This window comes from Berghia stephanieae, chromosome 8 (genome assembly GCF_034508935.2).
Source record: "Berghia stephanieae isolate SIO BIC M18660-M18661 chromosome 8, UCSD_Bste_1.3, whole genome shotgun sequence".
Lineage (NCBI taxonomy): Eukaryota > Metazoa > Mollusca > Gastropoda > Nudibranchia > Aeolidiidae > Berghia > Berghia stephanieae.
Window position 1 is genome coordinate 16,364,147 of NC_088367.1, and position 24,851 is coordinate 16,388,997.

A 24,851-nucleotide genomic window follows, 5' to 3' on the forward strand; every position below is an offset into this window, starting at 1 on the left:
AAAAAAAAAAAATTTTTAAAGTAGTCCTTCAGAGTCAATAGGCCCATGGAGCCGGAGTTTATCCTGGTTTCTATAGCGTGAAATGGACAATAGCAATTGCTTGTTATGCTTTGATCTCTTTGCGTGTGAAGCGAGTGCTCTACCAACTGAGCTATCAGGACCCCCTCATTTTCGTAAATCAGACGCAAAAACTTTAATAAACTAAATTTGATGGACAGATTCTTAAACAGCAGCAGAATTAAATTGCGTAACTTACAATTTAATTCTTAAACACTAATAACATTAAAAACATTCGTTTAGTTTTCTATCAAAAACAGTGTAACCTGTGATTAAGGTATAATAAAAAAGAAAAAAGGATAACATCAATATAAAATAATTATTTACCAAATATAATGATAAAAAAATAATATGGTAAACGGACAGTGATTAATGAAATAAAATGTATGGAGGTTAAAAATTAAACAAAACAAAACTATGAAATAATCATTTACAAAGAAACAAATAGGCCAGCATAAATCTGGTATTGCAGTCATGCCATGACAATGCTTATTGTTATTAATTTACTGTTTAACATAATGAATTTACACATCTTACTCACTTGTTAACCAATGCCATAATATTTTGCTTGCTAGTCTATTTTTTTCCCTCTTCTTTTTTTGAGATTTAAGAAGTAACAAGGATGTAGAACGATGAAGAACACTCATATGGTAACAAAATATGAAAGATGATTTACATTAAAAAGAACATATTATCTCCCATGATTGTCTTCCTCCCAGCAATTACGGCTGGCAGGGCACTGCCCAGGCAAAACTAAAAAGCTCCATTAAAATACTTAAATACAAAGCTACTACATAGGAGATTCTTTCTGAGAAAAAAAAGACTCCCTTCCCGACGCCCCCCGCCCCCCAACCACAACCATCAATGTGAATTCTATTGTTAATTAGGTTGGCAAGATGGATGTGAAAAGCAAAATGCCAGTTATCAACAACAACAACAACAAAAAAACAACAAACAAAACAAAAAACAAAAAAAAAACCGAACAAACAAAACACAATCTGCATTCTTTTTATGACCCCTATACAGCTGGCCTGATTACATTTCAAATCACAATCATTCCCCATCTGTAACAGCTTAATCAAAAATATACATTATCAATAAAATGTAGCTACCCCAGTAATTACTGTTGACAAAGTGCAATCCGTGATGGGCTATTAAGGCAACGGCATACTAAAACTACAAATACAACGCGAATTAGGGCCGAAAATGATTTTATATTAAAGCTGGCAAAGTGAAATTGATATGATGAAAAAAAATATTTTTTAAACCCCTAAAAAACGAAAGTTGAAATCACTAGATATTGGGTGGAATATGTATAAACTAGTAAATAAAACTATTATATTGGACAGGGTAAATTATTCAAAACACAACACCTTAGGACTCCAGCATAAAATTGCCATTGCTTGTATCCACAACTATAAAGTGTAACCCACGGTTACATTGGTTATAGTGTCAGAATGAGCTGCATGTCCAAAACTGGATTAAAGCGCTTTGAGCACATTTAGTGGATATTGCGCTACATAAAAGCTCTTTTTTTTTTTTAGAGCCACATGTCCGAAACTGGATTAAAATCAAAACACTTATCCAGTGAACAGCCATACTCTGATACCAAACTGAGGCAACAGGTCACATGACTAGTGCACTCTACAACAGTAGGTAGTCCATAGGTCCATGGAGCTGGAGATTATCCCGGTTTCTATAGCATGAAACGGACAATAGCTGTCATTGGCTACCCTTTGGAAAAGACGTTAATCTATCCCAAAGTACTTTCCACCAGATCTAAGAGACCCAGTTAACCAATCATTGCAGGGTGGACCGGGGGTTCAGAAAAAAAATCTCGACTGCACCCAGGATCAATCTCAGTCCCTATGCTGTTGAAACGAGTGATCTACCAACTGAGCTATCGAAACCCCCTACCCTACAACAGACAAAATTAAATTGTCAAAAAAATTAAATTAATGATGAAACAATTTTTTGTCATTTTTTGTTTGTTTGTTGCTTTAGGTCTCTTCCAACACAATTGAGGTTATATGAGAGACTGCTGAAACAAAAAAACAAGCAATCTAACAAAAATAGTACAAATGTAAATCAAAATCATAACCTAAAGATATCATAAGCTAAATTATAAATAACCAAGAACAAACAGGCAGAAGATTTACAGAAAAAAAAATATCCCCTGTCAAAAATACAATCACAAACCAAAGAAGCAGTATAGGCTAGTAAAGAGAAGAAGAAGAAACGACATCACTATCGGATCGTACACCCATGCGAACATCATAGGTATATGATTCAAGGGTGATGCTCCCATCCAACCGCCCGCAATTTTTTGTCATTAATACACAACACCAAACTCGTACACGCCAGGTTAAATCCAACACCAATGAAATGTATCAACGTATTATATTTTTATTTTTATTCTTAAAATTTAAATTATAATCTTAACGTCTGTCAAAAAAAAGGACAGTACCTGTTGAGTGAATGCATTATCTACCAAATTCAGTCTCTTGATTGGTGGACGATGAATAATTACACGAGACTGGTATCTCGGTGTTGTTTTAATGAATTTATTTGATTTTGTGAGCTTTGTTCAATCATAGAAACCATCAAGCCACTCCCAAAAAAGAATTACATGTGAGCTATCCTCTTAATAATGTTCACTGTGTTGGACACAACTAAGGGACAGAAACTGTGATAAACACATTCACGTAATAAAAATATAAAATGTCAAAGATCTAATAGCATGCAATTTGTTAATGGATATCCATTTGAATAATTATTATGTTTGTAACTTTGGATAGATCATAATAATATATTTATTAATAATAATTATACCTAATTATAATAAAAATCATAATCATAATGGAAATACGGATATATTATTATATACATGGATGTTTTAAAAACATACACAAACAAACAAACATATTGCATAGCAGCCAACTGTTCAAAGAGCAAAAACAGGACATCATAACACACAATACTCTCGTGTCTTAAAACAGTAGTATGTTTGGACAATTATACAATATAATCTAGATTAAGAGCTTTTTCTGTTTCTTGTTATTTGCTTATAAAAAAAGCATAATCCTGGGACGTGCAAGGGACATTTCCATACATACATATAAGCAGTCCAAAGTTTTTTTTCACAGACAGGACAGTTGGCCGCTATGACATTGTATCGTAATGCTCCAACCCTGAGATTAAATTACCATCAGTAGAGATAGAGATTTACAAATATTCAAGGCTTAACATCTTCCCAATAGTAGTGATTCAAACAAGAACATAAAACACCACGAACACGACCACAAGAATAGATTGGATCAGAGAAGAAGAGTTGTTTGCTTTTAGGGGTTTTTACAGCGCTATTAAAACATTTAAGTCATTTCAGCACCACTAGTAGTAAGGAAGATGACAGGGGAAAAGTTGTGGATCTAAATTTAAAATTATCAAAGAAATAGAAAGACAAAGGGGACTAGTTCAAATAGAGCAATGAAGATTCCATGACCAATCCATCAATGTGTTTATTTAGACTTTACTACGTAAAAGTCTAATCCATGCACAAGCAAAGTTTCCCGCTTTGAAGACTACACTCAAAAATGTTTACAAAGTAATATATTCAAAGCTAAAACCTATAATTATAGATAACAGAGAGACGATTTCCAAAAAAATATATCATCTCTCTCAAAACAAAAAAAAACAAAAAAACACAAGAACTTATGTTTGACTGCCTCCCTCTAAGGTAAGGATCCCTGTTAAGGCCAGGGAAAAAACAAACTAGCAATCTCAATCCAGAGCAAAGACAGAGAGCAATGTGGAAAGGGAAAAACAGATAAAGGGGAATAGAAGAAACACAAAACGTGACATCTCCACCTGTCTTGGGTGGTCAGAAGAACCCCACCCAAACTTTTGTTTGTTTGTTGCTTTAGGTCTCTTCCAACACAATTGAGGTTATATGAGAGACCGCTGAAACAAAAAAACAAGCAATCTAACAAAAATAGTACAAATGCAAATCAAAATCATAACCTAAAGATATCATAAGCTAAATTATAAATAACCAAGAACAAACAGGCAGAAGATTTACAGAAAAAAAAATATCCCCTGTCAAAAATACAATCACAAACCAAAGAAGCAGGATAGGCTAGTAAAGAGAAGAAGAAACGACATCACTATCGGATCGTACACCCATGCGAACATCATAGGTATATGATTCAAGGGTGATGCTCCCATCCAACCACCCAAACTTGAAGCATTGGATATTCACTTAATTAAATCATATGGCATATAGAATAATACGTGGTAAAATTTAACAGACATAGAGAGATTTATTTATTATAGAAATAGTATCAAAGTGATATATGAAAATTGATGTATAGAGTTAAAATATTTTTCTTTGAAACATTTTTTGTAAATATCATCACAACATCTAAAGAACACTTCAAAATTGGCGGAAATGGTGTGGTGGGGGTAGTGGTGGTCGTGGTAGTAGTAGTAGTAGTAGTAGTAGTATAGTAGTAGTAGTAGTAGTAGTAGTAGTAGTAGTAGTAGTAGTAGTAGTAGTAGTAGTAGTAGTAGTAGTAGTAGTAGTAGTAGAAGTAGTTGCAGTGTTGACAATCTTGGTTAATTAAAGAATAATTTGAGTATAGATAGAACTCCTCTACCACTCATTTGTTCTCTTTTTCCCCTGAGTTAAACAGCCTTATGATTATTTCAATGCTTATGTGTAAGCTACTCCTGTCGAAATTATACAGTTGTTTAGATGGAAGTTGAAAAAAAAAGAGAAAAATAAAAAATAAAGATGCAATGCTTTTCGTCAGTCTGTCAATCAGAACTCAATGTTGATAATGGAGTATCGAGAATTAACACATAATAGAGGAATGATTTACATCAGACTTTTAAAAATAAAGTCTTTTCAGAGATAAATCCAAGCTGAGGCATAGACAAAACCAAATCGCTCATCTCCAGAACAAGATCACAAAGTCACACAGGACAGAAAGATTGTTTATAGGGATAGAAGGGACAAAAAGTTCGTTTTCCTTATAGGTTGGTGGCCAAGGTTGGGATAGAGTTAGACCATTTGTTGGAACAGGAAATAAGAGGTTATGGAGCATTGACCGTGACATACATATAATTCAACAGATTATACAGTTTTATTTCTCTATTCCCTTCACTCATGAACATGAAGAAAAAAAAAATGAAAGAAAGAAAATGTCAATAGGTTTGTTCACACTCATTACCAATCATTTAATCTTCAGTAGATTTTTTTTATAATTACATTATAAAAAAATATAATTTCAATTAAAAAAAACAAACGACATAAGACACCAGACAACCAATGGATTTTTTTTCTTAGAGAAATTTTGAGCACAAAGCGGCAACAATTTATAAAATTCGGCAGTTATCCAATCACTGAAGTATGATGATTATATTTTGATTAAAGATTAAATTGTGAACGAAGAAATGTAAAATTGAAATTAAAAGCCTCAAATTTCATTCAACTACAATGCATATTTGAGAGAGGAAAAATATTTGACACTGCTACAGACAGCAATTATAAAATAGCAACGATGGTAATATTAATATTAATACAGACATTTCAAGAGAGGCTTACAAGAACCATGAAAAATAATTACAGGTTTCTTACAAATTTTATCTAATTATAAAACAATCATTCAGCACCATTAACTTCATAACAAATGAATAAAAGCTTTCAACTTTTAAACAATACTTCCCTTGTTTCTAACAATATAACAATTTAAAAGTAAAAACATGTTATGTCTTTTTAAACTTTAATTTAACCTTTCATTATCCTTTTTAAAAAAAGTCATCTATTTAAAATTTTTGATTTGCTCGGGGAGGACAATAAAAAAAATGAAGTTGAATGTAAACTCCAGTTCAATTAATGGTTCTTCCATGACCTCTTGTTACTATATATGACAAACTATTCATGTAGATACAGTTTTACTATTATCATCTTATAGTTTGAGTCCTGGGTTATTCAATCAACATACAGTGCTTTTGAAAAATTACATCGTATATCATGTATTTGATTAAAACTAGTCAAATGAACATTTCAATGGCCTTATTTTCACTAAATAAGAAAAAAAAAAACCCAGCAATTTTTTGCCCCTGTCATCAACTGATACTAGTGAACCGATGACCCATAGGCAACTTAAGGATTTGCTTATCACCTAAAGCAATCAGCCTGGAGACCCTGAGCATCACTCACAATTTTAACACACATTTAAAATAATGCAGAGTCAACAGGTGTTGCAATGCAATTCCTTCATCAATGTGTATTGTGATAATGATAAATACTCACTGTGGAACTGACCTATTTGTTTGCCAGGTGACTGACATAAATAGCCAATGAGACAGAACTGGCTTAATGGCAGGGAATATTCTGAATGGTTAATACAGAGTAATGCTTCAACCATCAATTAACAAAGACAAATACTGTGGACATTTTGGGGTTTCATGTTATCGACAGAATGGACGAATGATGAATAGAACATAATTTGGTATAGTGATAAGAGTTATAAATAAATATTGTTAAAATTTTTTGACAAGGCTTAAGATGATTGTCCCATAGTTAGTACATTTTATTTATCATTTCTTATAATGAGACATCTAAAATTGCTGACTTTTGACTCGTGTGCCTTGAGCTGTATGGTGACAAAAGATAAAAAAATATATACACTTCTTCTTCTTCTTCTTCTTCTTCTTATTATTATTATTATTATTAGTTTTTCATTATTATTATTATTATCATCATTAATTTGGATGCACCCAAAACGTCCATAATTATTTGTCTCCCCTGTTAACCTTTAATTGCCACACTGACTTTTATTCAAATCATTATTTATTCCAATTTTAATCTGAAAATAACTGAACAGATCCTACCCTAGGAGCAGTGACAGCAATGTGACGGTAACATCTTATGTCAGGTTAGCTATTCAGAAAAAATTATCCATCGTCAATGATGGGTTAATCAAACTGGAGCTTACATTAATCTTCATTCAATGTATTTTATTTTTAAAACTGGAGCAGCAACATTTGCATTTTACCACAGAAGCTGCCTCAAAAAAATTCTGTAACACGAGAAATTGTTTTATTTAATTGTGACAGTGACAACCGTTTCCCTTCATTGTTCTTAGGCACTATCAAGGAAATGGTGTGAAACATTTCACATTTGTTCCATCATTTTTTAAGCGTAATCAAAATTGTACAAAACTTTGAGATTGACAGCAAAAATAGTATATTTTTTAAAATAATGAAATATTGACAATATCTATTCTAGAGTCATAATGCTTGTCTTTATACATAATCCATTCACATACATAGAATGTGAGTAAAATAAAACTGGAAAAAAGTATGCCATTGTTTCAATACAACACAGAAATCAGAACCAATTGAAAATTTAAAACCAACAAAAAAAAACAACAGCTTAAGTTAGTACTCGCCGAGTTTAATTAAAAATCCTCAAATGGTTAAGAAGCTATACACGGTTATACCAAAGTCATATAAAAACACAATATCGAAAGTTTCCAAACGTGCGCCTTGTTTTTAGCAGTGTGGTGTCACTAGCTTAAAACACTGCCCTCTTTTGTCAAAAAACAACGGATTGGGATAGAATCTGGAATATTTTTTTTCTTCTCGCAATGTTACAGTTCTCATTACAAAGCAGAAATCCCATTTGATTTATTTCTACAATAAGTCCTGACTTGAATCCAACGGACTACATCATTTGGTCAGTGATGTCCAACATGGTCTATAAAGAGTTGTACAACGTTTTACACAGAAGCAGAGTTAAAAGAGTTGATTCAAAATGCATTGGATTGAATAGCTATTCAAGACATTGGACGATGAATTGGATCACGGGGGAAAAAGGCTATGAATAAAGCAAAATGGGGGATCTACTGATGACATCATTTATAGTCTGAAGGCTTCTAAACTTTTCCAGCTTTTTTTTCTCACACCCATTATTTTCGGGTAATTTGAATAATAACATGAAAGCAATACCAAAATAAAATTTTTAAAATTATATAACATGGAAAGATGAAGTACAATAATACAATAATGCATTCAGAATATGATATATATCTGTGAAGATGAGGAAAAGAATATTTACTGCACGTTTGAATTGCTTGAAAAATAGTAATTCTCCATAGTCGAAAAGTCCATGGAGACAGAATATACAGAGCTGTCAACCCAAAATGCCAGTAAAATAGGATAAGACTTTAAAAAATCAGAATTTTGATTTTGAAAATCAGGATTTTCCCCCGAAGCCAAAAGCACTATTATTCTAATCTGGTTCATTAAAATTATAAAACATTAAGAACTGCAAGTCTTTATACTGAAGTTTAATAGAAATATGCAAAAAAAAATCATTTCAGCAGTTTAAAACCCTAAAAAGCATCTGATACAATCCAAAGAAAAAATATGGAGTTGGCAGCTCTGAGTATGTAGACAGTTTCTGTGGTGTTAAACAAACGATTATATGCTATTCTTTGGAATATGACACACACACATTTGAAAATACTTCCACTGAACAGACAATTACCCAATCTCTGCTGAGGACAGAGGACTGAAAAAAAAGCCTATGCATTAAACTTACATTCCATCATCAAGGGACATAATATGTTTTGAAAAGGTGAAGTGCTTAGTGCACAGTCTTCCTTCACCCAAGATAAGTAATTTTTTTTTTCTTTCTTAAAAAAAAAAATGCAATTGAGATTTATTTTGTACTCACAGTTAAGCTCTGGTTACCAATTAAAATATGATAATAACTAAAATACATTGAGTTTAGTGGCTTACGATGTCTCCCCAATACAAATATCAATGTATTCTTATTCTAAGTAAAAATTTAGAGCTGCCCATTAAATGGTAGAAAAATTCACATCTATGAGTCATTATCGTCAAGAGTTGACTTGACTTGACTTCCTTGGGAGGCATTTCTTGCAATTCCTAGTCCATCAGCGAGGCCATGGTCTAAATGACAACTCGAGCACAAGTAATTTATGTGTACAAGTGCAAAACAGCTAGTGACACATATCACATGGTTGTGCAATTGTGCAATGTGTGTGCAGTGTTATGTTCTTCTTACATCATTGGTGAATTTATATATATGTATATATGTGTGTATGGGTAAGTGTTTGTGTGTATTCCAAGGATGGACAAGATACAAAGAAGACAAACAGACAAGTAAGACAAAGGTAAAAACAGATAAGACAAATAAGACAAAAATTGAAATAATAGTAGGTACCACAGGCGAGCGCCGTGAATCGGTGGAAAGTTGTTATCGATGGCGTTGATCGTGAAAAACTCTCCACTTTACCTCACAATATCTCAACTTCTAATGCTCGAAACAAAATACAATTTGTTTTATTTTAAAGATCAACTTCTGATCTTTGTAATGCATCTTAAAACATACTTTTGCGATTAAAAAGAGTTTCATAATCAATCGCGAACGAGACCCGGTTTTAGATAATTTTGCCTAGCGGATCGCGAGAAAATTTCGAGGTCGCGATTTTCTCTTTTCATTCACGTTGTGAAAATCAAGGTTGTGCCGCGGAGAATTGGCGTATGATGCTAAGAATAGTATCATTAGAAAGGGCAAAACTTCCTCTTTCTTTTGACACTTCCTGCCCCCGATATCAGATTCAAAATGGCGGAGCGAGTGGCGAGGAAAGCACATTGTCGTGCTATTTTTAACATTTTTTAATACTTTTAGCGATGTTCGCTCACGTCTGTTTAAATAAGCAGAGAGTTTAATGTTCCAGCTTTATTTTGATATCAAATACAACCAAATCGGATGAATTTTCACGGCACAATGAAAAAAATAAACCCGCTGGTGAAAAGAACCTAGTCCAGGGTTGCCAGTTTGGCATTTTAAATGCCAGATTCCAGAAATCTGGCATTTTTGAAAACCGTTTGGCATTAGAAAAATCATTTGGCATTTGGCATTTTCATTTCTTGTATATTATACTTCAAATGACACCTTTTCTCAACCGTGGTGTAGTGGTTTAGCACTCCACTTAGTAGTCAGTAGGTAAAAAATACCCCAACAGGAAATTTAGTATAATTCAAAAAAAAAAGAAAAGAAAAGAAAACATGCAAGCCACCAGGATATGATAGTAAATTGTCTATCAAAAGTGACTAGTTTTCTTAGTGGGGGTGGGAGTCAACAGACTTTGGCATTTTTTTTTTTGGAGTGTTTTGGCATTTTTTGAGTCTTCCCCTGGCATTTTGTTGAAAAATAATCTGGCAACCCTGACCTAGTCGGGGGGGGGGTTCGTTTATTAGTTTATTAGTTATCATCAAACAAGTTGATTGGGCTTTATTTGTTTTTATTGCATCATACTATACCTGACCTGGGGCTTGCTTTATTTTTTAAAAACAGATTGAGAGCTGCAGAGGTGGTTTATTTTCTCTTTCTTTCCCTCCTCTCAATTACATTCATTGTTTTGTGGTTTAATCAGTTTCTGGATGCAAGGTATTTACCGGACAGATTCTATGTTAAATTGATTGTATATGGCTTTGTCTGAAAGAGCTTGAGAAGTTAATTCATTTGGTATAAGTTATGTTTGTATGTCTTTTGTTGACGATTTTCTATGAATTTTTAAAGGTATCTAATATTTTTAGTTATGCCTAATATTGAATTTCTATCCAAAATCCTTAAAAAATTTTGGATGCCATTGATAATATGTTGAGATGCTTTTGCTTCTATTGGATAGAGATAAGAATGACGAGTAATTTGATGTAAAGTATGTCATCCTATCTTTATTAGTTATTTTTTTGTTAATATTTTGATTTTGTGTATTTTCAGTATATTGACACCATTTTTTCCATGCCGTAATTTTGAGCTTGGCAGTGACCTTCGGCTCAATATAGAGCAATTACTATTTTCTCCACATTAACAAAAAAAATTAGGCTAAGAATTTATATACTTTTTTGCAAAGATATTGAGTTTGAGTAGTATACATGTTCATTTTTTTTATCTATGAGGCTCCAAATATGGGTCCCTGGGCCTATATTTCCCATTTTTTTATATTTTGATGCTGTTTCTGTCATATTTGAGGATGGTTTCATTTAAGTATCATTGTTTTTTCATCTTAATATCTGCTTTTATTTTGTTTTATGATTGCATGTTTATGCAAAAAATGTTTATTTTAAATGTTATATAACCAACTTTTTTGTTTATGGCGTCATAAAGTCGGCAAAAAATGCGTAACCGGAATATGTGGGAAAAAATTGTAAGTTCAATAAAATTCATTTTATCATATTTCATTTATTTGTTGACGGATTTTCATAATTCTTTTTGTGTTGTTCATTAATTTCAAAGCACTTTACAGTGGTTTAACTCTTTTTATGATAGCTCAATTTTGAAATTTTCGCTTGTGGTACCTAATAATAGACTAGCTTGCTTGTATCTATGCCCTGAAAAGTAAAATAAAAAAAAAAGAAACCAATTAATGGCAAAAGAAATGAGAAAGAAAGAAAAAATTAAATTTAATAAATGAAAATCAATTAAGGGCTCTCTTACTTAATGAATAATGTAGGAGGATAATTATAATACATTTTCATATAACAAAGGCTGAAAATACAAACTTATCAAAGACACACTGATGATCAAAACAATTATCATGGCCTTCCAACGCTAACTAATTTTCTTAGTGATTTCTGTTTGTATCATAACTAAGGAACTAAAGGATTTCTAAAAAATAGAATGCAACTCTTTCGCAAAATACTTTCTACCAGATTTAACAGACCCAGCTTCCCAATCAATGCTGGGCTGACAGACGACAGCATCTATCAGGGATCCATACAGATCTTGTTGCTTGTTGTGAGGCACATGCTCTACAAAATGAGACATCAGGAGCCTCCACCCCTCATTTCGCTTAATAAAAAGCAATTTCTAATGAGTCAAAAAGAATTTAGATATTTACTCAAGCCCACAAAATATTTTAAAACTAAACACTTTCTACAGCTTTATGGTCTTGTGGTATGACACTTAGCTTCCAAGCAATAGGTCTCTGAAGATCCTAATAGCTCAGTTGGGAGAGCACTCGCTTCACACGCAAAGGGATCAAGATCAATCCCAGGTGCAGTTGATCATTTTTTCTGACCACCCTGTACACCCAGAAGCAGGACTAAAACCAGGGGTCTACCAGTCCAAAGGTGAGTGTCAAACAACAAGACCACAAATACACATCATAAACTAAGTTAGAGAAAAATCAGAAAGGAAGAAATCCAATACTTACAAGGTGTCCCTGATGGCGCAACACAAGACGACAGAGAATATCATGCCGAGGATCTGAAAATCAAGAGTAATAAAAGAAGTCAGCAGGGTATAAATTGATAAATCATTAGTATACTCAATAAATACACAGGTGTCCAAAAGGGATGGTCATGTGTGAGACCCTCATCCTAATACAATATATGACTCATAGTAGACATGCCTACCCCTTATGACAGAAAAGTGGAATGACAGACATAAAAAAGAGGAACTTGATTCAAAAAAAAAACAGGAATGCTTTCAGCTTCCACATATGTATGTAGAAAGAACTGGCTAATGCTCTGTTCTTCAGGGGATTGTGATAGAGGAACACTTTCAACTTCAACATATGTACAAAGAACTGGCAGATGCTCAGTTCTTCAGGGACCTAATTCTAATTTTAACCTCCACTTTTTTTCAAAACTAACTTCCCGTGACTTAAATACTTTTAGCACGAGGCTCTTCAATTTAGCCTTCTAAAAATCTATAATACAATACATTCAATTCTGATTTTAGCGATTGGATGACAGGCCAGCAATAATCATTACTTTCTCAGCAAATTGAGAAAATAACAAAAAAGAAAACTTAGAAAAATTACCATGATGACAGTGATACAGATTAACAGGCTGTCAATGAGGACAACAACCATGTCCAGCCACCATGTAGACAATGCTTTTAGCACAGATCAATTTTGAATTTGAAACAGACCCCCCCCCCCCCCCCCCCCCCCCCCCTCATGAGTTAACAAAAGCTATTTTTATCAAACCCTTTTGAACTAAAAAAAAAATTAATTAAAAATCAGAATCTGAAATAAATAATCCTAATTAAAGCTTTCTAAAAATCTGGATACGCTTATTTTAGCATCATGGGTGACGCGATTACTATAATTTTCTCAGCAAATCGAGAGAGAAAAAAAAAAAATTAAGAAAACTTACCATTACGACAGCAATACCGATTAACAGGCCAGAAATGAGAACAAACTTGTCTTGCCACCACTTGGACAAAACTTTCAGACAAGGCTGGGGAAATTTAAAATTAAAAACCCAATAAATAAATAATCAATAACTATATAAATGTTAGCTTTTCCCTTCCCTTTCCCAGTAGGCCGCAGACCATATGCATATGTCTCAAATCAGAATTTTGAAAAAGGAGGAATATTTTGAGGCTTTCACGGAGTGCACATTTTTTTATCATAACTGGAGCAATATGCCCCTGTTGTTGACAATACTGGTAAAATATGGAATTATTAACATACAAATCATACTATAAGAAGGAAAAAATTATTAAAGAAGGAATAAACATGGATAAGTCCCTTGCAACCAGACTGTTTACAAAGATTTTTGAAGGTGTATAAATACAACCAAAGGCCTGGACCCCAAGCGGAAGAAAATAACAGAGGACTTGAAATAGTGCAAGTCACCTACAAAAGGCCCCTATTTGTAATACCGGTCATACAATCCACTACCTTCAGCAAAACACTCATTCACACCAGAGTTGAGTAAGGTAACGTGTGTACCATGTCATAACAAATGACATGATGCTTGCAATCAGGGTCATCCATCCACTCAAAATGATTAACAACACTCTCTGTTACTGTTGCTTTACAAATTACTAATCATATTTCACTACTACTCTGCCAACATTGACACTTCTATTCAGTCTGAGTTAGTCTGGTCTGTTAAAAGGAAGAGGATGGATTTATTTTGGAGAGCCAAAAATATAGAGCCTATTTCACACATCATATACCCTTTTAGCTTCCATTTATTAAGTTTTGGCCAAAGTTGATCATTTGTCAATCATACTGTTATTACTGTTATTATATTAGTTTTCTATTCAAAAATATTAAGGTCTCTGGGATACTTTAGAACCATTTCATCACTAGAAAATCAAAGATAAGGAAATATCCACAAATGATTTTAGACCTTGAGTATATCATTTTTAAAAAGAGGAGCCCAAGAACAAAGCAAGAACACTGTGACTTGATCGAATAGAGTAATGAAGTGAATTGAAGAGCAATACACATAATATATCAGTGCTGATGGTGACAAAGTGAGAGGGGAGAAAAAATTTAAACGACTGCCTTTAACCAGTTAACCATCAGCACTGATGTATGTCTGTATTGAAAACAGCTGAAATACATTGGCACATAGAAAATATTCAGCCTCTTACAAAATACAAGAGTCAAGAATTTCATTCAACAGAAAGATGGTGAGTTTAAACAAGCGAGAAGAAAACTCAAACAAACAAAAACAAAGAAAACAAAAAGAAAACATAACAAACAAGTTGATGACTTAAGCCCTCATCTTTTATCTGTAATATGACTGACAAGTTGATGTGTTCATATAATAACGAGCAAGAACACTCATCATCTTTTAGAAAAACATGGTTATATATTGAGTAGAAATCAGAAAGTAATATCATAAAACCCTTGAGATTTTTAGTTAGTAAATTTGTGAAAAAAAGTGAAAGAGTAGTAAGGGATCTTCTAACTAACATGAATGAATAAATAAATAAAAAAAAAAAAAAATGAATCAATCAATCAATGAAACGAGATTTTCAAAAACAAAGAAAAAAATAAATGATCATATGAATGAACATTCAAGTGTAACAAAAATAACATAAACAACGCTGATCCGTAATTTCCAGAACTGTTTATTTGACAATCTGTTCTGATAGTTCTGATCGATTTGTTCAAAAAAAAGAAAGAAAAAGAATTCTGATTAAGCAATCACTACCTTCTTTGATCTCCCCTTTAAACCCATTTCAGGTACTTGATGGATTGATTTGTCAAATGAAAACATGGAAGTTACAATGGTAAAAGCTTTAGAAACGTGCCAGTCAGTGGCAACAACAACGAAAAAAGGAGGAGGAGGGGGGGGGGGGGGGGGGGGGGGGGAATACAAGCGACATGAGATCAAATCAAAACCAGATCTTAGAAGAGATGAATTTGATAATTAAATTTGGTTGTGTGAAAAATAATGGGCACTGAAGCAAACCAAGCATTCTGGTGACTGACACTCTAACATCAAATGATGAAAATGCTCGAAGCTTACAGAAATAAAATTTTAAAAATAAAATTAAATAGAAAGCGTCAATTTAATTAATGAAGACAGATGATGTGGATTTTTCGAGTTTTCCCCTTTGACAACAAGACACAATGAATAAGAATCTAAAGACAAGAAAAGAGTAATTGCTCTCGTTCGTCTTCATTGTGTTTTGGTGACAAAGGGGGAAACTTGAAATGTCCACATCATTAAATTAAATTTATGCTTCTATTCCATTTCATTTTAGTTATTTAACGACAAGTACTGAAATAATAATAAAATTTATGTATGAAGCACCACACAGCTTCAATCTCAAAATACAATGATAATCAAGGTTTATTCACATGCAAGTGGAAGTGATATTAACAATTAAGGTAATACGGTTTTGAAAAATAAAATAAATAAACATTACAGTAAAATAACATAAATTAAGAATAAATCAAATTATAATTTTTAAAAGATTTTGGGACAATTTTATGGGTTTTTCTAAACATGGCACACTGTTAGGTCATTTCAGCGCTGACAAAAAAAAAAAGAAGAAAACAATAAAATTAAATTAAAAGAAAAAGATATCATCTCTCACAAAGAGAAACAACCTTCTGTCTACCTCTCAGCAATATAAAAGTAACATAAAATAAATGCTTAACTCTTTCAGCGCTGAGGTTATATTCGCATTTCCATCACAAAATGGCTGACAACAGTTTGGGGCAGCATGGGAATGACAAGCTAAGACAAAGCGACATATGAAATCGGCGCAAAATCTCAATTAAAATACCCCCCTAGGGCCAATTGAATGCTCTGATGAAAGAAATGAGACCATTGGTTCAATTTATAGTACTTTTGTAGAAAGTAGGATTGGATTACCTTATTAATTTTGACTTTCAAGATTGGCTGCACTGTGTGGCCATTGGCCATTAGAACAGATTCTGCTCTGGCTGCACAGTGCGACCAATGGTGCAGAAAGAGTTAAGGAATATTATGTGTAGTGGCCAAAATGTAAACTGTTGCTATGTACAAGTTGAATGCATTACTTACTTGTCAAAAGACTGGAAAAGGCTTAAACAATATATTTTTTTTTTAATCTGTCAATGAGGAAGAATCATCAAATTCCCCATCCATCAGTAAGCAAATTCTTTTCTCATTTTCTTTTTAAAATAATTTCTTCATAGTCATACCTTTGATAAGTTTTCAAAGCAAGTATCAGGAGGTGTTTGTCCCCTTTCAACGTAGTCTACTGAACCTTTGGCAGATCCACAGCATTGGAACTGAAATAATGCGGGAGTGGGGAGGGTGGTGAGATTGAGGAGAGGTTAGAGTTAGTAAAGCTCTACAATGAAGGGCTGTAGACCACCATGCATCCATTACCTTTCTGTAATTCTCTTGTCGACAGCTTTTGGGAATATTCTTGACTTCTCCATAGTCAACCTCACCCCGTGCTGATCCACAACATTCAAACTGGAAAGGATTTGATTGGTCAGATATTTTGTTGAGCAGACTCGACCGATTCAATACAACCGTTAAAAACAGACTCTTAAAGCCATTGCAAACAGTGTAAAAGACTTTAAGGCTAAATCAGACCTACCTGCGGCTATGTGGTCTAGTGGTATGACACTCGCTTTCGGATCGGAAGGTCCTGGGTTCGAGCCTCGCTCGGCGCATAGTTGAGTCCTTGGAAAAGACACTTTACTCACATTCTCTCACCGTACTCAGGTGTAAAATGAGTACCTGGCCGTTAACAGCGTTGTCTTTGTCCGAAAAATTGTAATATCGCCTAACAGGCGTCATGTCTCGTCCTACATGTTAAATGTTGCTGTTGACCAGGGAGCCCTTGTAAAGCGCATTGAGCACGTTAAGTGGATATTGCGCTATATAAATGCTCAATTTTTAAATATTTTTTTTTTACCACAGACAATAATCAAATATCAGTACGTTTTTTTTTGGTGGTTATGTGGTCCTGTGGTATGACACTCGCCTTTGGATCAGAAGGTCCAGAGTTTGAGTCCTGCTCTGGGTAGTACATAAATGAATCCTTGGAAAAGGCCCTTTACTCACATTCTTTCACTGTACTCAGGTGTAAAATGAGTATCTGATTGTAACAGCATTGTCTATGTCAGAAAAAAATTGTAACATCGCCTCACAGGCATCATATCTCGTCCTATATGTTAAGTGTTGCTGTTGGCTAAGGACCACGTGTGAAGCGATTTGAGCATGTTTAGTGGAAATTGTACTTGATAATTGCGAAATTAAAAAAAACAACAACCAATTAACTCTTACATCGTCTTGTACAGCATCCATGAAGGCTCTTTGAGACTCACTTTTTGAGTACTTTTCCACACCTTCATCCAACCAATCCTCTACAACCTCTTCAAACTGTATGAAAGTAGAAGAGATTGGGAATACTTGTTAAAAGATGATGGCGATGCTGGGATTGGTGGTGGTGGTGGTGGTGGTGGTGGTGGTGGTGGTGGTGGTGGTGGTGGTGGTGGTGGTGGTGATGATGATGATGATGATGATGATGATGATGATGATGATGATGATGATGATGATGATGACGATGATGATTGTGGTGGTGGTGATGACGATGATAATGAAGCTGATAATTAGGATAACAATGACAATGATGGTGGTGGTGGTGATGACAATATCAACAACAGTGACAACCACGATGACATCAAAGACAACTATGACAATGACGACGACAACGATATTGATGACAATGATGCAGATGATGATGGTGGTGATGAAGAAGAAGATCATGACCAGTTACTCACCGATCCTTTAGCAGTGACAGCCCAAATTCCAAGACCAAGAAGTATGGCAAAGATAACAAACAATGCCACAAAGAACTGGGGAATATAGGAAAAGAAGGGATAACAATGCATAATATGCAAAATAAGACTATGACAAAAGTAGCATTTAATATCACGTAAACAGGTGAAAATATACAAACACTCTAACACAAAACCTACCGTGGCCAGCATACACTGAGACTCTCTAATTGCTCCACAGTAGCCCAGAAAGCCCACCGCCATCACGATGTAGGCAAGTGTGTACAAGGTGTCCAGTTTGGAGGAGTGAGACATCAACTCCATGGCACCCTCATCGACAGCACACAAACACATACACACACACACACACACACACACAATAACACACATTTATACACCTACCGTGGCCAGCATACACTGTGACTCTCTAATTGCCCCACAGCAGCACAGAAAGCCCACCAGTATGATGATGAAGCCCATCGCCATCATGATGTAGGCAAGTGTGTACAGCGCTTTCAGTATGGAGGAGTGAGACATCAACTCCATGGTGCCGACATCCACAGACACACAAACACACACACACTACCACACCGTTAAAGATGTACTGTGGCCAGCAAACACCGAGACTCATGAATAGCTCCACAGCAGCCCAGAAACGAACATATACACTCTCACAAAAACACACAGTTATACACCTACTGTGGCCAGCATACACACAAACTCCCCAATGGCTCCACACAAGCCGAGAAAGTCCACCAGCATGATGATGATGAAGCCCACCGCCATCATGATGTAGGCAAGCGTGTACAGGGCATCCAGTTTGGAGGAGTGAGACATCAACTCCATGGTGCCGTCATCTACAGACACACAAACACACTAACACACTACTGTGACCAGCATACACTGACTCCCTAATAGCCCCACAACAGCCCAGAAAGCCCACCAGTATGATGATGAACCCCACCACCGTCATAATATAGGCAAGTGTGTACAGGGCGTCCAGTTTGGAAGAGTGAGACATCAATTCCACGGAGTCCTCGTCCACAGCACACAAACACACACGCAATAACACACATTTATACACCTACCGTGGCCAGCATACACTGAGATTCCCTAATGGCTCCACAGCAGCCCAGAAAGCCCACCAGCATGATGATGAAGCCCACCACCATCATAATATAGGCAAGTGTGTACAGGGCGTCCAGTTTGGAGGAGTGAGACATCAACTCCATGGCGCCCTCGTCCACGCGCAGCCATATTCCTACACCCAGGATAGCACAACCGAGCACCTGAAATTGACGACATAGAAATATAGAATAGTTAAAGTAAGTCATATACTAAAACCATTCGAGTCACCATAGCCATATCTACAAAATGAGCGTCATCATCATCATCATCAACAACAACAACAAAAACAACGACGATGATGATGATGACAACAACGACAACAATAACAACAACAACGATAACAGTAAATAACAAAGCAAATAACATTAACATTCACATACGTTGTTGTGATGATGATGATGATGATGATGATGATGATGATGATGATGATGATGATGATGATGATGATGACGTTGTTGTTGTTGATGCCGTATTTTTTTTTTCGATGACTACGATGTTATTAGTGTGCATTTGTGTGAGTGTGTCTATGTCAATATTGTATTGTTATAAATGTGTAACCAAATGACAAATTGCCACTTTTTTTTAGGACAATAAAGATTTATTATTAGCAAATCGGAACTTAGGGGACGAGTCTTGAGACATTAGGATGGTGAGCAAACATGAGTAACAGCTGTATTTCAAATAATCCAATTTTGCACTACTCATAACGGGATTCGAACCTTCGACTTACATGTCCTAAAACCAATGCCATTTAACTAAACCATATTTTTTGTCGCACAAAAACAGCAGCAGCGGCAGCAAGCACATCGACAACAACAAGGTTGAACAATGACGACAACAATGATAAAAGCAACAACGACGACGACGAAGGTAACAACAAAAGTCAATCAGCATGGGATGTATACATTAACATTTATAGTAAGGGTAATAGATGGTCGGATATGTACATTGTTGTGTGTGTGTGTATGTATGTGTGTTTATTGGGTTTTTATCTTTATGCAAATACGCCCAAATATCCAAAGAAACTCAAAAATGCAAAATATGCAGTGGAAGGCGAAATATACAGATAGTCACCATGACACTCTCTAATATTGTTGATGAAGCTGTTTACTCCAAACAGCATCGTTACTCAGAAATAATTCCAACTAATAGGCGACGTTCAAATTACCGTAAGACACTTTAAAAACTAATCAACAAATTTGAGAATTGTCATGTGAGTCATTTTGAGTGGAAACGTTCTCTGTTGCTGTTGCTGTTGCATGTTCGCGCTTGCGTGTGTGTGTGTGTGTGTGTGTGTGTGTGTGTGTGTGTGTGTGTGTGGAGGGGGGGGGTGTGGTTTAAAAACAAAACAAAACAACAACAAAAAAAGAACGTAGAGCGAATCGGTCCTTGTGGTGGTACTTCTGGGTTAGAAAAAAAAAAACAAACAAAACAAAACAACAAGGGAACAGCCCATTAAAAGAAAACAGAAAATCAAGCAAAATTGAACATCGACGATAGAAACGCGAAAGGCGAAACACTCTACCGCTCCGAACCTAGGCTCTCTTTTTCTCCTAGCTCTATCGAAATATCAGTGGCCAGAGAAATAGGCAAACACACATAGTGAGTATGGCATGTATCATTAAGTATGCGCGGCTAACGTAAATCTAATGGCATGACTCACTCTCCTATTAACTACTCACACGCCACAAATAGATTATTATTATTAGTTATTACTCTGTAATTAGCATTGTGGCTATAATCAATTAACAACGGAAAGCCATTATTATCATTATATAACAATTACGACGAATGAGACGGGACAATCATAGCCACAATGATACGATTTATTTTAAGGGATTTTATAGCATTTGCGATACGTTAAAGAGTCGGTGAGAAGTGCAAGGTGCGAGAGTGAAGAGACTAAAAGTTTAAGTGCACTCGGGGGGAAAAAGGGTTCAACAGTCGTGGCGTCACTTCCCTCGCGAAGTCCCAGGTTTGAGAGTTGTTGTTTTTTTTGCCAAGATGAGGGACATTTAAATCGATCGATATTTGAAGGACGAGTTTTCTAGCCAAATTTTTAAATTTTATGGGTTTTTCCAGAGTACGGCAGAAAAAGTGTGAACAAATCAAATCGTTTAAACGCAGTGTGTCAGATACAATGGTCATAGGCTAGTTTTAAGCACACACTTCACACGGAGGTGACGTATAGATAGTATGCAGATGACGTCACTCAGGCCTTTGTTATTGTTTTTGCCATCCGCGTTTGTGAGTTGTTCTCACTAAACTGTATTAACCAGACTATAAAAGTTCATGGTTACACAGAGTTTGTGTGTTGGTCCGTTATACTTCCGGATGGCAATGTTGTGAACTCCTTGGCCAAGCGCATTCTATCTATACTTACAAAACCCTGTTTACATTTTTTTTTCTAAAAACTTTTAACGTCACATATTGATCGATTAAAATGACATTCAACTTACAACCGAAACGTTAATTAGGTAAAAATCTGGAGAGAAAAAAAAAAGTGTGTATGAATGAAACAGATAATAACAAGAAATTAAGTGAGTAGAAAAGTGCCAAAGAACATTAGAGAATAATAACTTTGCGGCGATGATGATGATGTTGTTGATGCCGATGATGGTGACGATGACTACGATGTTACTCGTGTGCATGTGAGTGTGTCTATGTCAATATAATGCATTGTTATAAGTGTGTAATCAAATGACAAATTGCCACTATTTTGATTAAAGATCAATTATTATTATTATTATTATTATTATTATTATTATTATTATTATTATTATTATTATTATTATTATTATTATTATTATTATGAGTGATGGATGACTTCGTTTGTAAAGCGTCCCTCTCGTGGCCAGGCGGAGTTGCTGTAACAATGGGTTCGAATCCTCATCGCCGCAAGGTTTTTATTTTTTTTACTGTCCTCCGGCACTTTCCTACTCACTTCACTTCTTGTTATAATCAATGTAAGTGCTTGCTCCACTCATTTTTCTGAATGAAACAAAGCTAAAACAAAAGCTGAAAGAAAAGTACAAGAAACAATCATGTCCAAAAATAAATCAGTCTGTCTCAGCTGGGGCTCAAAACTCATCGCGCCCCCCCCCCTCACACACACACACACACACACACACACACACACACACACACACTCTATCGTACTCTGGAAAAACACATATTTAAAATTTTATTGGCCAGAAAACTCGTCCTTCAAATATATCTCGTATCTGTATCATAGGTTTAAAATTAATAGAGAAAGAATTTGGTGCAGAAAATATTTTACAACGGAAATGCATCCTTTTGTGACTAATACTCATCCTCAGCGTGATTCAATAAATAAATAACACTTAAAAGTCTCGATTTACTTATGGGCTCTGCCAAACAAGCGTTATTAAATATTTTGTTGCATGACAGAAACAGCGTATTATTTTGAGCCACAAACGTCACTTTTTATAATATTGTAGAAATATGATGGCAATTATAATTATCAAAAACCATCAAAACTTGGATTTCAATAAGTCCCAGGTTTGAGAGTTTCATTATGACAAGATAGGGTCATTTTAAAGGCAGCTCCCTGTTCATTAATTTTACAGAATAATTTTGGTTCAAACAAATATGAATCTGATGTGAGTGTGTGCGTGTGTGTGTGCGGTTGGAGGGGTTGTTGTTGTTGTTGTTGTTGTTGTTGTTGTTGTTGTTGTTGTTGTTATTGTTGGGTTATTGAAGTTAATGCGTTTTGCCAGAGGAAGGTAATCTCAATCAATGTTCAAAATACGAAGATCTGAAAAGTGTGTGTATGTAACTTTGATAATTTCATCGAGAATACAATACAACGCATTTTGTATTCAAAATCCAAAGGCGGGCTCGGTCTGCCGTATGTATTACAATGTCAATAGACAACTCCACTCAATATGTGATCAGGCCTGACAGAAAATTGACAGTGTATTGAAATGAAATTCAACAAATCCCAGGATACTTGCATTCATTCCTTCATTTCTTTACCTTTTTATATAGATATCTTTTTTCTTTCTTTTATTCTACCAATATCTCCTTCTGTCTTCCTATTGATCGCTCCTCTCGCTGAGCTGATACATTTTCGCTGCCTTTTTTTGGGAAAACCCTTTTCCTTATTTAAGCCACACACACACACACACACACACACACACACACACACACGCACACAAATAATAATAATATAAATAAATAAATAAATACATAAATAAATCATTTTAAATCGGTTCGTTATGATTATCTTCAACCGATGCTTCAAATCAAATCTCAAGGCGTCTCAGGACTCTTTTAGCAAATTGGAAGTAGTAAAAGTTTTATGAGGAAAATGGGGCTTAAAAAAAGGTGTTTAATCAGTGTTGGAATGTTCCGTCCACGACCCTTCTTCATTCATTGGAGGGACTATCTAATTTCCAATTTTGCACATCGCGCGTCAAAATAATTTTAAATAAGCATTCTGATTGGTCATGTTCATGTGGAAGTTGGATAAAGCGTTGTGGTCGGCCTGACCGTCTGCATGTTTATTACACCTAATACATACGGATTATTGATGCTATGCGTATATGTAAAATGCTCACATCCATCAGCCGGATGAAACGTGCCAAAACACAAAACTATGTGAAACCGTTAACGTTTCAGTTCATAGTCTGATTGATAGAAATCAATGAGAACTAATCATCTAAAAACACAATAAATAGCTGGGTGACGTCATTTCGTTCCGTCTATAAAGAGGTGACGTACGGAGTCAGAACGTAGTATGAAAAAGCACTTTGTCCCAGCTTTGTTGTTAATAAAACCATTCAGAACACTGACTTTGAAAATGACCACAGGACAGATCCACAATCAACTGTTAACTTTGCCAACGTAGACCCGAGACTGTCCTAAAAATTATATCACAATACAAGGAGACAGACGATCATCAAAAGAAAGTGAAAAATGAGCTGTTGTTAATAATAGTGCTCTAGGTAAGAAAAGATTATTCTGGTTGTAATAATTGAATACAATTCCCTATTCACTTCTTTTCGGACGACATCTCTTTGAGGCGTTCTCATAATAGACGGTTTATTATGTGTGTCAACCCAATAATAGGACAGAGAAGTTGTGACGTCACAACCTCCTCTCTTCCCTTGGAAATGTGTAACCAAACAGTCCTAATAATGAAATGAATAGGTTACATATTGAATCACGAGGTGGCACACCTATCTTAATTCTTATGATTACGGGGCGTAAAAGGGCAAAAAGAGCGAGGATGGATATCTTTATAACGATCAGCATTTATATATAAATTTATATAATTATTATAATTTATATGGGGGCAGCGTGGCTCAGCGGTACGTCTTTGCTTCCTACCCGAAAGGTATCGAGTTCGATAACCCGCCGCTGCGCTGTGTGGCCTTGAGCAAGTCACCTCGCCTTAGCTCAATTTGCAGCGCTGCACTGCGGCTGACGCCTGGGTTATTCCAGTCTTCCCCTGGAATAGACCCTAGAGACAAATTTCCCCTATGGGATGAATAAAGGGAATTTTATTTTTATTTTATGTATTTTTTTATATAGGCTAGAAAATAAGATTGCATGACT

The 24,851-nt window shown here is 35.1% G+C and overlaps 1 protein-coding gene across 3 annotated transcripts in view; it reads right to left on the reverse strand.

Moving 5' to 3' along the window:
• LOC144978260 (CD9 antigen-like) overlaps positions 1-24,851 on the reverse strand; it is a 55,887-nt gene continuing 31,036 nt past the window's right edge. Inside the window, exons 2-9 of one of the 3 annotated variants that reach the window (XM_078924105.1) lie at positions 19,229-19,429; positions 18,144-18,218; positions 17,647-17,742; positions 16,548-16,637; positions 13,264-13,347; positions 12,315-12,367; positions 11,460-11,490; positions 1-9,301 (exon numbers count right to left, since the gene is read on the reverse strand). In XM_078924105.1, the coding sequence (XP_078780231.1) occupies positions 11,484-11,490; positions 12,315-12,367; positions 13,264-13,347; positions 16,548-16,637; positions 17,647-17,742; positions 18,144-18,218; positions 19,229-19,429 (606 nt within the window). In that variant the 3' untranslated portion in view covers positions 1-9,301; positions 11,460-11,483. Of the gene's footprint in view, positions 11,491-12,314; positions 12,368-13,263; positions 13,348-16,547; positions 16,638-16,737; positions 16,828-17,646; positions 17,743-18,143; positions 18,219-19,228; positions 19,430-24,851 lie in introns of all 3 variants that reach the window. The other 2 variants (XM_078924106.1, XM_078924104.1) reach the window with 2 other exon arrangements.